At 35.7% G+C, this 18916-nt stretch overlaps 1 protein-coding gene across 5 annotated transcripts in view; it reads right to left on the bottom strand.

Annotated features, from left to right (window-relative positions):
- CSMD1 (CUB and Sushi multiple domains 1) overlaps positions 1-18916 on the bottom strand; it is an 883639-nt gene that overhangs the window by 121241 nt on the left and 743482 nt on the right. For all 5 annotated transcript variants that reach the window (XR_014944901.1, XR_014944902.1, XM_015859302.3 and 2 more), the window contains exons 27-30: positions 12375-12566; positions 10602-10740; positions 5940-6127; positions 3765-3959 (exon numbers count right to left, since the gene is read on the bottom strand). Coding sequence is in view for 3 of the 5 variants with exons in the window: in XM_015859302.3 (XP_015714788.2) it covers positions 3765-3959; positions 5940-6127; positions 10602-10740; positions 12375-12566 (714 nt within the window). In the remaining 2 variants the exon portion in view is untranslated. The remainder of the gene's footprint in view (positions 1-3764; positions 3960-5939; positions 6128-10601; positions 10741-12374; positions 12567-18916) is intronic.

Below are 18916 nucleotides of genomic sequence, written 5' to 3'. Positions count from 1 at the left end.
AAATGTCATGAAAATCAGGAGAGGTCTCTGAAGACTGAAAAAAAGCAAATGTAGTTCTATCTTCAAGAAATGAAAGAAGGACTCTCCAGGGAATTTGATTAGCTTCACCCTCAATCCCTGGGAAGATCATGGCAAGATTAATCTTATAAACCATTTCCAGACATGTGAAAGACAAGGCAATCAGGGATACTCAGCATGGATTTACAACGGGGAATTCATACTTAACCAACATGATGGCTTTCTAATGAGAGGTGACTAGCTTGGATGAGGGGAAAACAGTGGATGTAGTTTACCTTCAGTAACACTTTGAACAGTTTGCCATAACATCCTCATAGACAAGCTAACCAGTTAAAGGCTAGATACATGGACAGTGAGGTGGATTGAAAACAGTTCAAACAGTGAGACCCAGAGGATGGGAACTGTGGCAAAAAAATCCACCTGGAGACTAGTAACTAGTGCTATACTTCCAGGGACTGATACGAGGCCGGTAACATCTGCATTAATGATCTGAACAATGAAGCACAGAATATGTTCGGGATATTTGCAGGCAAAAATAAATAAATAAATAAAATAAAAAAATAAAAAATAATTGAGAGGAGTGACTGATGCACTATGTGGTTGCACTGCCTCCCAGGAGCACTTGGATAGACTGGAGAACTGAGCAGACAGGAATCTTGTGAAACTGAACAAAAAGAAATGCCATATCATGCACTGAGGGAAGAATAACGGGAAGCTCCAGTATAGGCTGGGACCCTGGTGGACAAAGAGCTGAACAAGATCCAGCAGTGTGCACTCAGGGAAAATGTGTCGATCAGCCTCTTGGGGAGAGCACTAAGTAGAGCATTTGCCACTTAACATAAGCACTCTTTCCTCTCTGTTGAGCACTGATGAGGCCACATTTTCAGTGCTGTGTCCAGTTCTGGGCACCTCAATACCATAAATACATGGACTTAATGGAGAAATTCAATTGAAAAGCTAGAGAAATGATTGGTCCAGGAGATGCAGGAAATGCTAACAGACCTAAGGTTGCTTATCTTAGCAAAAAGGAACCTTGAAGAAATCCCATCAAACTGTAGAAATACCTGAATTGAGAGAATGATGATGAAGGAAGAACCAGACTCCTATTAGTGCCCACCAACAGTAGTGCCAAGGACGGAAAACAGCTTTTCTAAGTTCAAATGTACATGATGCTCTGTCTGAACACAAGCAAATGCTGTTTTATATTTTGTATAATCTAATGCTAACACAGATTAACCAGAAAACTGTCGAATCTCCATCCATCTAGATATTTAAAACCTAACTGGATATAGTGCTTGGCAACCTGCTTTAGATAAACCTGCTTGAGCAAGGGGGTTGGATTAGGTGACATTAAGAGGTCCCTTCCACCTTCAGTGCTGATATGTACAGGGTGAGATCCAGAAGACCACTACAGCATTAGTTTAGACCATCCGGAAGACAGAAAAAAGAACAGAATATAAGCCTAGTACATATAACACAGGTCAGTCAGAGTGTGAAGTCCTAGCACTGAGTTTAATAAGGTCTCCTATGCCTTTAAGGAGAGGGTGTAAGTGGAGATCCCAGCTGATGCTACTAAAGGCAAATAAGACCTATTTGTATTCTCAGAGCCACAACTGCAGGTGTTAAATCAAAATCCACACAAACTGATACTATGTAATTCAAGTGCATAATAATACTAATTAGTTATAGGTGTAATAGTAATAATAAAAATATATACTAATGATAGGCATATACAGTAATGATAGGTATACAATCAGAATTACATAAATAGTAAAAGTAATTTCATTTCTTGTAGGAAATTCTGCTTAGTTTCCAGCTATTAACCTATTTCTCTTGTCTAAAATGCTTGAAAATAAAGTTGCATACTTCTTCATTATTCTGGGTTCTCTATTGATGTTTTTCTGTTTTGCTTACAAAATAATTCCACAGCCTCCATGCCTTTTCCTTTTTGTGGTTTAATCCAGCAGGCAGCTAACACAACCGTCTGTTCACTCCTCCCACCCGCAGTGGGATAGTGGACAAAACTGAAGAATGCAAGTACTCATTGTAAGAGGCCATGCTTTTTATACTATTGCCTCAAAAGTTTGCTGAAATGGACAAGTTCAGGCAAGTCCTGACAAAAGTTCCAGAAATCCCTTTCTCTGAGACACTCAGAAGGACGAGCCCTGGGCAGGGGATGAGAAATCCTTTGTCAGAGGGTAACAGATGGACAAGTCCAGGGGCAACTAGAGAGAGATAAGTAGCAGATGAATGGCCCTAAAGTGGTCTTTTTGTGTGGGCTTATCTCAAGGAAGATGGCAATCACTGAGGTACTCACATGACTCTGACCAGGAATGTCTCGTAGGCTGGAAAAAAGAGCATGGATGAACCACAAAATTAGGTTTTCTGACATCAGTTGCCTCACTATGTAAACGCCTGCATGCTGAAGAACTTTTTGGTTTTTCTGACCTCAGATTCCTCAGTTGTCCTCCTACTGCCACCAACAGACTCTCCTGGGCCTACTGATCGAGACTCTGCTTCGTGAGACCTCGCTACTTTGTGAGACCTCACTACTCCATGAGACCCCGCTGCTCCTTTCCACCAATATGCTGTTTTCGGCTCGCCACTCTGCTGCTGCTCTCCCCTGTGCCTCTTTTGCCCTGGACCAATGAAACTACGTGCAACGGGACACTGCTGCATCCAGGTGGTGACTATTCCCCACTTTTACACAATTCTTGCCCTTTTCCAACTATTCTATTGCCCACTTTCCTGTACCCATCACCCTAATTATGACATTCACCGCTCTCCCTTCCTCATCCCCTCAGCTGTCCACAATTATTTCTAATAAACTGGTCGGATCAACATTTGAATGTTTTTTCTTCTTAATCTCATGCTGGGCATAACATATCAAAAAGAACCTTGCCTCCCTCCTAAATTGGAGTGAGACACTCATGTGTTGAAATAAGGACAGATTAATAAGAAAGAAAAAGAGGAAAAGAAGAAAGATGAATAAATAAAGAAAAGGAAACAAAAAGAAAGAAGAAGAAAAAAATAAAATAATAAATGAAATGAGTGATGCACAATGCAATTGCTCCCCACTAGCCAACCAATGCCCAGTCTCTGAGAAACAGCCTCCTCAGCCAGCTCCCCTAGTTTTTATAGTTGAATGTGGTTGATTCCATATTTTGTGGAAAATCTCTTTCATATGGTTGAGCCAGCTCTTCTTGTCATGTCCCTTCCCTGCTTTCTCTGCATGCCCAGACTCCTTTCTGGTAGGCAGTATAAGAAGTACAAGTCACTGACTTAGTGCAAACACTGCCCAGTAATAACTAAAACATCAGAATGTTAACAATATTATTTTCATAAGAAATCTATAACAGCACCATGTTATCTACTGTGAAGATGATTAATTCTATTGCAGCTGAAATGATCACATCCTTAAGTTGACATAATCCATAATTTTGTAAATATTCTGCTTGCATCTTAAAAGACAAGTTTAGATTATACATGGATGTGTGTATGTGTGAATGTATGTATATATATCTCTGTATGTAATGTCTTCTGTACCTTCGTGCCCATGATGGAAGGACATTAAGTAAGAATGTGCATTAGGTTTTATCTTTCTCTGCTATACACAACCATCAATGTATCTATAATTCTATCCCCCAAATAACTGCACAAGCCACTGTACCTTGTCCAAAAAGACATGTAATGCACTCTTGGTAACACTGTGGAGACAAGAGAAATGGTAAAATAACAGTAGATACCATTACAAGATGGCAGTGCTCTGTTCCATGCTGGCTTTCCATCTGCACCAATTACACATGTAATAGTTGAAGGATCAACAATTTTATATCCAGAGTCACACTGGTAAGTAATAGTTGAACCAAGCTTAAAGTCTGTTCCAGTTCTTGTTCCATTCATGATGTTTCCAGGATCAAAACAAGCTTCCCGTGGTTTTTCTGTTAAAGTGAATAAAAATAAATCTTCCATGCAGTATAGCAGTGCAGAAGCTAATTTAATTTCTAGAATCTACACCTTAATGCTATGAAAACAAAATGGCATACTTGGTATCAGTAAGGTCTGGTTAGAAAGCTGTCATACTATGGAATAACTAAAAATTTTAAAATGTGTTCTTAATTTATTTCTCATACTTAAGAAGGTCTAATACCTGGAGCTTGGAGGGTAATGAAGTAAACACAGAAGTTACTTAAGGATATGAAATCCTTAAATCAAAGTGAGTGCTGACATTGATGTTAACAGTGTTTTTTCATTCATACGCCATATTAAGATACAAAGAAAAGAGAAAGGAGAAAAAATTATATATTACAAACAACTGTTTAAAGAGTATGATTGAGATGATCTTAAAAATGGTAGGATTAAGGGGAAGAATGTTATAAGTAAATAAATGAAAACAAAATATCAGTATTATTATACTATTGATGTCATACATTTTGTTAACAGTGACTTAAATACAACTCAGTTACTTTAAAACCTATGAAAAATATGTCGGATAACTTCTGAAAAAATATTTTGATAAAAATATTTTTGATAAAAATAACTGAACACTAGGAGCGAGGGATGAACCTAGTACAAATGGAATGCAAAGTCTTTTTACTGAAATGTTCAAGGGTGCAATTCATTGTCAGAATTTACACCGTGCCTCTTTCCTTTATTAAATGTTAATATAGATAGTTTTAAAAAATAAATCACTCAAAGGAAATTTTCCAAAAGCCATTCTGGATGTCAATAAGCAGAAATGAAATTAGATACATTTTAAAATAAAATATTAATTAACATAATTATAGTGAAGAAGGATTATGCAGAAACTGCTTATTTATTATAACAACTTCTCAAAATATGTTGTTTTGACAACGTATTTTCTTTTTCTTCCATTCTGACTGCATAAAGACAAGAAAATCAGACTATGCTGTGAACAGAAAATACACGTCAAGCTAGAATATGGAAGTACTTAGTGTGCTTTATCTATGTTAGTAGAGAGTTTCTTTTATCTCTTAATCTCCTTCTGCTCAACTTTCAATTTTCTATCTTTGTAGGCCAGGACTTACAGAACAAGACATTTCATATTTAAAAATATATTTTTTTCTTTAAGTTTAGATAGGGAAAAATACATGAGAATTTCATAATCTATGGCAGTGTGATAACTGCTTTGGGAAGAAAAGGCTTGCCAATACTCAGGATAACGTGTAGCAATGGATAAAAGATGCAGAATAAATATTATGTAACATTTGTTTTTAATCTCCTTCTGCTTCATTGTCATTTCTATTCTCTTCAGTGTTTTGTTTTGGTTTTTTGTTCTAACTTTTTTGACATGTACATTATATATTTTACTTCCATTGTCAAGAATAAGAAGCTGAGGCAGCATCTTTGCTCATGAAAAACAGCTTGACTGAATCTGTGCAGAGATGACATTTAAGTCAAAGACAGCATCTGGACCAGAAACAAGACAGCTTTTAACTTGTGTGTTTATGTGTATGTCTTTAATTAAAAGAAAATATAACCTATTCTATTCTGCAAAGGGTCTCCTGCAATGGTTACTCAAATGCTGATTTTAAAGCACTGTGAAAAGGAAACTGCACTGGTATGCATCAGCAAAGAAACAGCAGCAGTCATGTCTTGCAGTTCAGTGAGACAATTCTTTTGCAAATGCTACTTTTTATGTGCATCTCCTATTTTTATTTTTATTTTTTTTTCTGGAATCTGAAAATGCACACAGTAATGTGAAAGATTTCATGAAAGAGGGCTTCTGTGCTCCTCAACACATTTACAGAAAACTAATTTTAGAACTTGTGTCAATATAAAGGGGTATCTGACAGTTCAATATGAGTACATCTTGAATTAAATAGATTTGAGTCTTAGTAAATCCGAGTTAACACTTCTTGCTTTTCATATGTTACCACAGATTAGGATGAGAACAATACCTTTATAGTCAATAGCAAATCCTGACATTCCAACAGAAGCATCACTGCGAAAAGCCAGAAACAGACTGTTACCGCTGCTCTCTATTCTTTCAGGAGCCTGTGAGCCTTGAAAACTGCCAATTAGAGGACTGTTGGAATCCTCCCCTTCATAAATATGTAGAAAATCATAACTGGGTTCCATATTGAAACTGAAAAGAAAAAGAGAATTAAGTCTTAGATTATTTTCTATGAATTAAACAAGACTGTAATTGTGGCTGCCAATCTTCCACCTAACATGTCTTCTTTTCCAGAAATAAAAGCCTTTTAAGCATGATTCATAGTGAAAATGTATTGTCTTTCGATGGAGTCCTCCTTACCATTGATATGGACAAACTGAGCTTTCCAAAAGATCTACTATAAGGCCAAAGATCTACTACAGCAGGCTCTATCCACAGTCAATATAAAAGAAACATATACTCTCTCCTATCAAAAATACTTTTCTCAAGATGGGATGAAACACCTGCTGCAGAAGGCTGCATTTTACCACTGATGACAGGAATGATCCAGGCAACTTGCTGCAATTTAAGCAATTTAAGTCAAAATTTTAGTTCACTATACTAGATTGTATTAATCCACTAATCACAGACATAAATTCACCACCCTAGAAACTAGAACTGGAAACAGTACTTCAGGTTGGGTCTCATGAGAGCAGAGCAGAGGGGCAGAATCACCTCCCATGACCTGCTGGTCATGCTTCTCTTGATGCATTCCAGGATATGGTTGGCATTCTGGGCTGCAAGCTCATGTTGAGTCTTTCATCAACTGACACTCCCAAATCCTTCTCCTCAGAGCTGCTTTCAAGCCATTTTCTGCCCACCCTGTTCCTGTGCTTGGGATTGCTTGACCCAGGTGCAGGATCTTGAACTTAGCCTTGTTGAACTTCATGAAGCTGGCATAGTCCCACCTCTCAAGTCTGTTCAGTTCTCTCTGGGTGGCATCCCTTCCCCTCTAGAGCATCAACTGCACCACTCAACTTGGTGTCATCTGTAAATTTGCTGAGAGTGCACTCCACCCTCACCTACAAAGACGTTAAAAAGCACCAATCCCAATCCCTAAACCAATACCTGAGGGATGCCATTTACTACCTATCTCCACTTGGACAATGAACTGTTGACCACAGCTCTCTGAGTGTGACCATCCAGTCAGTTTCTTATGCAGTGAGTGGTCCATCCATGAAATCTATTATTCTTCAGTTGGTTGACCAGGATGTCATGCAGAACAGAGTGAAATGCTTTGCACAAGACCAGTTAGACAGTGTCAGTTCTATTTCTCCACCATAAAAGGCCACCAAGTTTGTAAGGCATGACTTGCCACTGATGAAGCCAAGTTGTTGACCACCAATCAACTCATCTTTATTTTCCATGTCCCTTAGCAGGTCCTTCAGGAGCATCAGTTCAATGATCTTGCCAGGAACAGAGGTGAGACTGATTGGCCTGTACTTTCTTGGATCTTCCTTTTCTTTTTTTCCCCTTCTTGAAAATAGGGGTTATGTTTCCCCATTTCCAATTAATGGAAGCCTCACCAGATTGCCATGACCTTTCAGAAATGAGGGACAGCAGCCTGGTAACTTCATCCAGCAGTTCCCTCAGAACCCATGGATGGATCTTGTCGAATCCCAAGGATTTGTGAACCTTCAGGTTTTTTAAGATGGTCTCAAACCCGATCTTCACCTACAGCAGTTTCTTTCCAGAGAGGGTCCACATCCTCCCTCGCCTTTTATCATTGATATGCTTGTAGAATTTCTTCTTGTTTTCCTTATGTCATTAGCTAGATTTAATTCTATGTGGATTTTAGCTTTCCTAACCTGAGCTCTGGCTGCTTGAACATCTACTTAGTAGTCTTCCCAGGTAACCCGTTCCTGCTTCTGCACCATATGGACTTCCTTTTTGTACTTAATTAAGTCCAGGAGCTCCTTGCTAATCCATGGAGGCCTGCAGGCATTCTTGCCAGACTTCCTTTTTCTCAGGATGTGCTGCTTCCAAGCATGGAGGAGATGGTCCTTGAATACCCACCAGCTTCCTTGGGACCCTCTTCCCTCCAGGTCCTTATCCCATGTTACCCTTTTCCTAAGTAATGGCAAATGCAAGTGTCTTCACATAATAAATATTTTATGCTCTATTTTAAATAGCTAGGAGAAGCCACAAAAGAATGTTTGGAAGCTTCAGATAAAACAGAGAAATTTTAGTTGGGAGTAAGAAGAATGAAAAGAAAAAAGAAGTCTAGAGATTGGGAACAAGGAAAAGCAATTTTACTATTCTGTTCTACAGATAAATACTTTTCAGTCTTTCTGTAGACAAAAGACACTTGATAAAATGCACTGCATCTCTGTGTTCTTAGTTCACATTCTCATCCTATGTAGACACTGTTGTCTTCTCAAAGCCATTTCCTTGAGAATAACTCAGGACTCAGCTGTGGCATATTGCCTGAGAATAATAATAATAAAAAAGTTCGATAAAATGAAGACAAACTCACATGTTAAGAATGAGGATTTTGCAGATGTCAAAGAAAATTCAAACAAGTTATTGAAAGGATTGCAGAGAGTTATTTCTTCACTGACATTTTATATAAAACTAGAGGTATTTTGTGATAGTGTAGTGAGTTCCAACACTAAATATATTTCTATTTCAATTTAATTCTCTAGTACAAGGTTACCAGTGTGTACTCAAACACCTTTTCATTAGATAGAAATCTGTATTACTCTTCCCACCCATTTACACTGTAAGTATCTTATTTGTTAAAAATGAAAAATAGTTAAAGCTTTCATTTTAAGTCTGTTTGGTAACCATATATATATAGATGAGAGTGTTAATAAGTTGTATTCCAACTTTATTTTCTTTTTTTTCTTTTTTTTTTTTTTTTTTCTTTTTTTTCTTTTTTTTTCTTTTTTTTTCTTTTTTCTTTTTTTTTTTTTTTTTTTTGTCCAGATTTATGAAAACATTTACAAACGCTGTAATCTGAAGCTTAAAATGATCTATATAACAACCAGCCACCAGAAGACACGATAGTATCCAAGATATTCTACAGCATTACGTAGTTTTGTAAAATGTAGCACCAAAGGACAGGGAAGCTATAGCATAACTTTTTCTTTTACATTTCTAAGGAAAACTTATTCAGAACTGAAAATCTAAGAACTTCTTGTGCAGAATATCAAATTTATGAAAGACTTAAGACAGTCAAGTGTGACTATCAGAATGCAATTACTTGTAACATGTAATGGAATTATAGTATTATTCCATTATGCTTCTCAGATCTGTATTCCCTAAAATATAATTTACAAACAAATCTGAATACTGAGTAACTCTAAATTTATTTCATCTTACTTCAAATGGGACATCCTTTGACAGTCCTAGCTAGCTGGGGATGTCCCATTGAACTAGAGACTGACAAATGTGACACCCATCTTCAAAAAGGGCTGGAAAGATGGCCCTGGCAGCTATGGACCTATCAGTCTCATGTCAGTGCTGCAGAAGGTTATGGACAGCCATCATGGACCATTTAAAGGTCAACCAGGGGATCAGGCCCAGTCAGCATGGGTTTACAAATGGTAGATCTTCTTTGACAAACCTGATTTAATTCTATGACAAGGTGACCTGCTTAATAGATGAATGTAAGGCTGTTGATGCTGTCTATGTGAACTTCAGTAAGGCCTTTGACACTGTCACCCACAACATTCTCATGGAGAAACTGGCTGCCCATGGTTTGGATGGGCATACGCTCTGCTGGGTGAAACACTGGCTGGATGGCCAGGCCCCAAGTTTGCGGTCAATGGAGTTAAATCCAGTTGGAATCAGTGTTCCCCAGGGCTCGGTACTGGGGCTGCTTCTATTTAACATCTTTATTAACAATCTTGATGAGGGGATTTAGTGCACCCTCAGTATGTTTGCAGATGACACTGAGTTGGGAGAGAGTGTTGATCTGCCTGAAAGAAGCGGGGTACTACAGAGGCACCTGGATAGACTGGAGTGATGGGCCAAAGTTAACTGTATGATTTTCAATAGGGCCAAGCATTGGGTCTGCAATTTGGTCACAACAACTCCAGGCAACACAACAGGCTTGGGGAGGAGTGGCTGTAAAGCTGCTTGATGGAAAGGGACCTTGGTGAACTGATGGACAGCCTGCTGAACACAAGACAGCATTGTGCCCAGCATTTGTACTTCTTTTTCTAAAAGAATCATAATTAATCTACAACTATTGAAGCAGAAACCAATATTACTCTCATATTAAAGATCAAATTTAGAATACAAAATGAAACATGAAAAAAAAAAAAAAATCACTTGCCAAGATGATCACATAAATCTAATTCAAATATAAATGACAATCTGGTAATATGAATTTGAATACATTCCTGAATTTCAATTTGCGTTAAAAACATATGCAATGGACCATTTTTCAAAGCTACTTTTTCAGAGGTTACAGCCATTTTTATTACTCAGGTATGTATTTGATATCAAAAGTACATATAACTATGCTAATTTATGTTATTTTGAAGCAACACTAGAGCACATAGATTCAACACATAGCCATAAGATAAGATTTGAAGCTGTAAGAACTGATAATTGATGCCACTTTAAAATGAGAGATTTGAAATTTTGTTAAACAGAGACATTAATCTAGAAATAGTACCTTTTGAATATCAAGGCAATGACAAAGTCAGGGTTTACTTTTATTCTCCAGTCACATTCTTTCCCAGGAGGATATGGCTGTGGATAGTTAGGTGATAAAATAACTCCTGCTGGGCCTGTCAGGTTACCTCCACATGCAGCTGTCACAATGTAAAAAAAAATATATAAATAAATTAAAAAAAAAAAAAAAATCACAAGTTTATGTTAGCTGTTAAATAGAAGTTAATTGATTTCTACATTTAATAACAAAAATACTTTGAACATAGCTTTCCCACTTCCACCTAGAAAAATGTTTGTATTTTCCAGAAATAAAATGAGCTCTTTTCATATTTAAAGTAAGTACAAGAAAAGCTCTTCCTAAAGGAACAAAAATATTTAAGCTTAATAGGAATTGCTGTATATTCTTGCTAGTACTTGATCCCATCTCAGTCAAACTGAAGTTCTTATGTATAGGAAGTACTTTAATGGTTTAACAGTGGAATTCACAATGCAGACCCTTTTGGTCAAAGATATAACAGAAAGCAGTACTGATTCAGTCAGTAAAATTATTTTAAGTAATAATAATAATTTACTTACCATAAATTAAGCTTTACTTTTAAGCACATAAGAAGTCCAGCTTTCAAAGGCAATGATTTCACAGAAGCCTACCTCAGAAGCACAGTAGTCAGCATGGTTGCACATATATTACCAAGTCATGCAGCCTGAACACATCTGTGGAATCAAGCTGTTGGTACTAGGGATTGGGCATCTGTACTAATCTGATTTACTCAACCACTTTTTGACTGAATGCCCATTTGTGCTTGGAATACACTCATGGAACAAATGTTTCACTTTAGGTTCATTCAAAAGCTCCAAGACAATTGTAAATCATAAGCAAAATATTTACTTTGAAAGAATATTCCTAACTTAAATGAAAATGTTCATGAAAATACACCTTCTATTTATTATTATTATTATTATTATTATTATTATTATTATTATTATTATTATTATTATTATTATTATTATTATTATTATTATTATCAATTCAATCTATCTTTCTATAGTTTTGATATTTTAATCATTACTTTTGGTCTATTTTTTCCCATTTGTTAGATTTATTTCTGTTTCTCTTCATTCATAAACAACCATTACAGGAAACGATTTACATGTTGTAAGATCTTGTGATAACTCAGCCTGAGAAAACCATGATCAACATTATTAGATATGAATGGAGCAGGAAACATTATATCAGGAACAGGAGTCTCACAGTGTTCAGAGATAAGCACACTTATTCAACAGAAGTAATCAGCAGCATACTGACTTAACTCTATGGTAACTTTAAAACTGATATATAGCGTCTTCAAGAGAACACCTAAGGTTTCTAATATTTTCATGTCTACAGTAAAGACTCTTTTAATCTGCTTTCCTCTTCAAGGTCACGTTAAGTATAAGGAAAAATAACAATTTGTTCAAGCCTTTTCTCCCAAATAAATCTTGGTCTCTTTTCTCTTTTCCCTTTCCTTTTCCTTCTTGCTTTCCCTTTTGTCTTCTTTATTTTCACCAGATAGGGAGAAATAGAATTTGCAGATCAGAGAAAGTGCATGAATCATCCAGACCTTTAAACACCAGATGTGTTTTGATTTTTATTTAAAGATTTTTAATTTACAGATAGCCCAAGCAAACACTTAGTTTACTAAACACTTTCTATTATTATTTACACATCACCCACTAGTTGAATAAGAAATATAATCTGTATTTTATTCTTAAATGGAGAATAACATCATCTCATTACCTATGCATGTAGGAGGATCAGGTTGCCAGAAGAATCGGTTATTCAGTTGCACGCACGTAATTTTAGCTTGTCCTTGAAGTTGATAACCAGGGTCACATTGAAAGGTAGTAGTATCCCCAGGTTCTCTGCTGTCTCCATATCTGGTACCATTTTGTGGTGTTCCAGGATCATTACAGGTTGATGCTATAGAAGCTTTAAGGGAATCATGAAATTAAAGCTTAAAGATGTAGACACTAAATATTTTTAATTAAAAGCACAACATTTTTACAAGAGCATTCCAAACAAGGCAGTAGTATTAATTCATTGGCTATCATGGAAATGCATTTTGTTTTGTTTTGTTTTGTTTTCTTATGTGAATTTGCCCATTGAAATGCATCACAGTTATTCTGGCTTCCTGACAGTTTCCTCAGTATAAAATATGGCCCAAGCCAAGCAAACACAAGCTTTTTTTCTTTTTCTTTTTTTTTTTTTTCATCCACTTAATGCAACAGTAACTTTTTTTTTTTTTTTTTTTTTTTTTTTTTTTTTACAGGGACATGCAATAACGTTTTCAAAGTATCCTTACATTAACCAATTTCTGTTCTAGTTGTTACCCAAAGTTCTATTCTTAGCAAAGAAATTCCAATGGGTGCAATAAAAAGAAAATAATAATATTCCTCTTATCTTTTATCATTCTATGCAAAACACTTATTGAGTTTGGATATATATTTTGCTTTGTTAAAATAATTAAATAAATACATTCAAAAAGTACAATGGTAAACTGAGCAGAACCATCGTTATGGTATGACTTAAAGCAACTACCTACTAACAACCCTATATCAGAATTCATGTGTTATAATTACTAAAATAGTATATAATAATACTAAATAATAATAATAATAATAAAATACTATAAATAGATATATTTTATTTTTCATTTTATTATTAATCATTTTTTCTCTTTTTTCACCAGAATTTATAAGCATCAGTCTGAGAACTGAAGTAATGGCTATTCCTACTGCTGAGTATCATCTAAGCACTCCCCAGGAATCACCCCGACAATTTAAGTAACATCCCATGTTAGTGAAGTTTACAAAATGTACATATGACCACAGGGAAAGGAAAGCACTGTCATGGTCTCAGAGAAGTTATTTTCTATTTGACAGATAACAACAGCTTAAAAAGTGGATCACTAGTGCACAACTGTTAAAAAAAGCTGATTGTTTTGAAGTGTATTAGTGTAAGTCAATCTCTTCAACAAGTACCTTTTTAAAAGAAATCTTTTAATATCTTCTTCTTTTTTTTTTTTTTTTTTCTCCTTAAAAATCTTCAGCAATCAACAAGTGTTCCCAGTCTGACTGAGTCAAGTATGCACCAATTACTAAGGACTGGTGCCTTTTGAAATTTCTGTCACTCTTAATTGTCATTTATTTCGCAAAAGAGAAGCACCGAAACATTCTAAACATTTTTGTTCTTGCAGCCTCTGAGGCTATTTTCTGTATTTGAAAACATTTTTATTTATCAATCCAAGTACACTTGATCCTAATTAAATTAAACATCAGATATGTAAGCACTGATGTGTCATCTAGAAAAGTGAACATTTAGACAGGCTGTCAACTCTTCAACACATCTCATTTTCAAGTTATTTTACATCATAAAATTGCCAAGAGGTTCTGTAACTGCGCAAAAACTACAAGTCTACCATTACTTCATTTGGTATTGAGAAAGTATCTAGAGGTCATAGTTAAGAATCACTAATTCTTCTGTCATCTATCTCACTTCATAAGTGACTCTTCTCAAACCAGACTGATAAAAAGGCTTGTAATTTAAAGCTGTCATATGTAAGTATGGAAATGGGGATTTTCACACTGTGATGTAACGTTACCATATAAAAATTTTTTAAAAAACTGAGAAATATGGAGACTTGAAGCTGAACACAGCAAGAATCAAATAAGTATATATTTCGGAAAATAACATTAAGATCATTAATAACATTAAGTCCAACCATCAGTCTGACCTACCATATCCTATCATTAAAACAAACATGCTTGGTCATGATCAGCTGGCTGTTAATCAGCATCCCTAGATTCTTTTCTGCACAGTAACTTTCCATTCACCTTCCTCAGGGCTTGTTGTTGCGATCCAAGTGCAAGACCTGGCACTCACTCCTGCTGAGTATCACATGAGGGGATGTAGATCATTTACCCAGTCTATCCAGATCTCTCTGCAAGGCTTGCTGGACCTTAAGCAGATAAGCACGGCTGTCTAACTTGGTATGAACTGAGAACATACTGAAGGTGCACCTAAACACCTCAACCAGAAACTGATAAAAATGTTTAACAAAATTGGCCCCAAGACTGAGCCCTGGGGAGTACCATTTCTGACCAGTCACCAAATGGATTGAACACTATCCGCTATGACTCATTACTGTGGGTATTCACCCAGTTCATCACCCAGCAAATCATACACCTGTCCAAGCCCTGAGTAGCCAATCTCACCAGTAGAACTCTGGGAAATTAAGCATCAATTTAAAACAGAATTAAATTAAAATACATGTGATAAAAATCAGGAAATAAATAACTACATATTTGACTGAAGGATGCTAAATCTAATCAAAATACCATAGCAAGACTTAATTTTTAGAAATGATTGAGAAGAATTATGGTCTTTTAGAACCTCAATGATCCATTGATTCTGAAATAACACAACCAGGAGAAAGTAATTTAATTCTGCTCACTGGCAAAGAACTCGTTTGGTGCTTACCAGCTCTTGTCCACATGTTCTATGCAGTAAACTACAAAAACTCAGTGTTAATAGAATCTTGATCTGTACAGACTTCCCTTCTCCTCCCTAACTCATCTGCTCAGATTAAGACATGCATGTGTATACAGATGATAGAATTAGTGTAAGAAGAATGAGAAGCTGGAAAAAACAAAGGTATCTAGGGAATCATCAGACCTTCATGTGTTGTCAGGCACTGTGTTAAACCTGTCTATTTTTAATTTAATAATCTTACAGAATCTCATTTTGGATTTTATTTTGGATTCAGTCCCCAAACTGCCTTTTCAAAGTTGAATTAAAATGCCACTGAAAATCAATAGCATACTGTTTGAGAACATGATTCACTGTATATCTGTAGCCTAGTGATCAATATGATAGAGTTGAGCCTAATTTATCTTTCACCTGAAGGACATTTCATCTTTAATCAGTTTGTTTAGCTTGTAATGTATTGTACAATAAATAATTAAATAACTAAATTTTAAAAATCACCTTTATCAGTATTGTTTGTATTCTACCTGCGGTATACAATCATGTGAGCATTTGTTTCAGTGTTTTGCTACTGACTCTGCCTTTATCTTTTTACTTCACATAGTTATAGTAATTATGAAGACCTTTCAATAGTTAGGATTGGAAGCTGCAGGCAATGCACAGTCTTCACATGTTTTGACAACAGATTTGAGAAGGATTTTAGCGTATCAAATGCAAGACATTGTACAGAGATGCAATGGAGCAGCTCTTGCCTGACATGGCATCGTTCCTTTATTATCTATCTATATGGTCTATGATTCTGGGAAGCGTTATCACAACATAATTTGTCTTTTATCTGCAGATTGTGTTGGAGCATAACAATGTATCATCCCTCTGTTATCCATACATACAGTGGGACAATCAGGTCTCCCTTGGCCATAGTCAGAGCTCCTGTAACATGGCTAACTGTCAAAGGGAAGAATATGTGCCAAGAGGGAAAGAGGAAGGAGTAGTACCACTGAATCAAAGCCCCCAAAAAACAACAGAAAAAGACTCAAATCAAAGAAAATTACTGACAAGAGTGAATAACGCCATGTTCCTATAAAAAGCAATCCTAAACGAGAACCTTTTGAGCTCTTCAGAACACCAACAGTCTGTGATCCCTGATCTCCCCAGGCTGCAGTGTCTCCCAGGGTAGATTTCTAAAGATTCACCTCTGACAGACATTAACAAAGAGGAGCCTTCTTTAGGTCAGACACTGTTGAAAGGGAAGGTGAGCAGCAGCTCAATACTGGAGGAAATGTTTATCAAACAAGCAGCTGAGTTTAGAAACCTCCCCCTTTCTGGAATCTAACTAAGCCATTGTGTATGATTATAGTAAATTCTTTCAAACAATTGTGATAAATTGTTTGATGATTAAGTGCTGATTGAGTGCTACTAAGAATCACACAGTCTACTCTCACAACTTATCATAAAAGTATCAACAAAAACTAAATTGCTGGTAAATCAGACTTGTGTGAAAATCAGTTCCTGACAATAGGATTTGCAGTAATTTCAGACTAGTCACCACTTCCATAGATAAAAGAATAGCATTTGGACCCAAACAAGAATAATTTTAACTCTTTTATTAAGTCTGAAATAAGAAAGTCCACAAGTTTGAAGTGGACAACTAAAGCAACCAAAGCTTCATTTCGTTTTAGCCCTACAGGAACCAAATGAAGATCTACTTTTCATAAGATTCAGGATGCCTTAACCAGGCTACAGATAAGATTATGGATAAGAAGTATTTTCCATACTAATTAAACTAGCTTATTGTAAGCATGTAATGCAACATTTAGAGTACCAGAGAAAGCAAAAAAAAAAATAAAGAATGATTGGGCTACAGACTTAAAAAAAGAGAACCTTGAAATATGTATTTTAACTATAGTTGTCTTAATGTTTTTTGTTGGTTTTTTTTTTTTTTTTCCTTTGAACTCAAAATTCCATAAGCACATTGGGAGGCACACGTGAATTTCTTTTAAAATGGATTTTTCTGCTAACTCCCTTTTCTCAGTAATACATGTCATGCATCAACCTGAAACAATCACGTAGTGAAGCCCAGAAATGAAAATTCTGTCACTGAACTGTTTACACTTAACTATAACAACTCAAAACTATTAGGTGAGTAATTAAGATCTGTCTCAGCAGTCAATGAACCACATAGAAGATAAAAATACTCTGCAGAGTATGGAAATTTAAAATTTAATTTTAATTTGGAATTTAATCAACAGTTTACACGGGTAGGTAGTGATAGGAAAGGGGGAATGGCTTTAAACTGAAAGCAGGGGTATTTAAATTGGATGCCAGGGAGAAATTTTTTTACTGAGAGTGTGCAGATGTGCTAGAACAGGCTGCTCAGAGAAATTGTGGATGCCCCATGAAGGTGTTGAAGGCCAGCTTACATAGGGTCCTGGGCAACCTGATCTAGCGCCTCATTTAGTAGCTGATAAGCCTGTTTGAAGAAGGGATTTGAAACTAGATGATCTGAGTTTCCTTCCAATCAAAACCATTCTATGTTTCTATGATAAGTAAGTGTTAACTTTCTAAATAAGATACAAGAGAACATGGTTGCTTCTAATATGGCAGATTTCTAGTGAATTAGATTTACAGCTGACGGAAAGATCAAGCAATTTCCAACCAAAGTTTATCCTCTTTACTTTAGACACTTAGAAGAGAATTAATGCAGTTTAGAAAACTTCATTTTCACAATTAACTTAGGTGGGCAGTTTTTTGCTACTAGTACCTGTGTGTCCTCAGAAAAAGCACTCCAATTAACAAATGTCTATACTCTTCTAGTGTTCACTTTCTGTATCATGACAAGAAAGCTGGTTTACATCCCTAGCTTGTAATATGTAGTTTTAATGTACTTAACCCCTAGAGTATAGGTCAGCTTTGTACAGTGAACTTTTATTTTTTATTTTTTAATTTTTGTCTTTTTATGCGTGATTAAATGGTAATTAAGTTTTAATGAAAAGCATTAGACTGATTACAATTAACATAATCACTCTTGTCATTTCATGTCTGCATGCTCTGCATACTGAGCTGAGTGGGCAAGACAAAGGCACTTTTAATAGCATTCAAATGTTTTGTGAGCTTTTTCCATTTATATTTTTTTCATTAAAAACATATATAACTACATATACAATCAACATAAGTAATTCATAGGTAACTATTTTCTGATCTATTTCATACTATACTTTCATTGAACATTTTTTTAGGCAGATGCTATAATAGTATTCTCAAATGTATAGTATGAAAGTAATCAGCATGCACGTAGCACTGTGAAAGAAATTCCCTGCTGAAGACTAGCAATCCAATGCTTTGTTTTTAAGCTGCTTGTTTGACTTGATACTCTCATATGTATATCCTTCATATGATGCTGTAACTGGATTTGACTGACACAGACACTTATCCCAGTTGCATAATCTGATACTGATTTTGCATGCATTAGAATTCTAGATTCTTGCAGGTTTTCCAAGGCTATGGAATTATTAATTTGAAGATAACTTTTTACTTGGTAATTTATGTTTAAATACAATATGCTCATTAATTAAAGTGTCACCTGAAAATCCATCATACAAGTAACAAAGAGACATGAAACTCAAGCAGTTACCACCACAGAAACTTGTAAATTAAACATCTACATCATCTGAAATCACCAGAAAGAAAAAAAAAGAAAAAAAAAAAAGAAAAAAAAAAGTTTAAGTAATAGAAGATTACTTTCTGCATAATGTTAGGAACTACTACTGCAGTGAATTTTCAACATTCTTTGCAGT

This window comes from Coturnix japonica, chromosome 3, assembly GCF_054131305.1.
Source record: "Coturnix japonica strain WE chromosome 3, WE-NBRP24, whole genome shotgun sequence".
NCBI lineage: Eukaryota > Metazoa > Chordata > Aves > Galliformes > Phasianidae > Coturnix > Coturnix japonica.
Note: the sequence above shows the minus strand (reverse complement) of the source record. Positions and strands in the feature narration are given on the sequence as shown.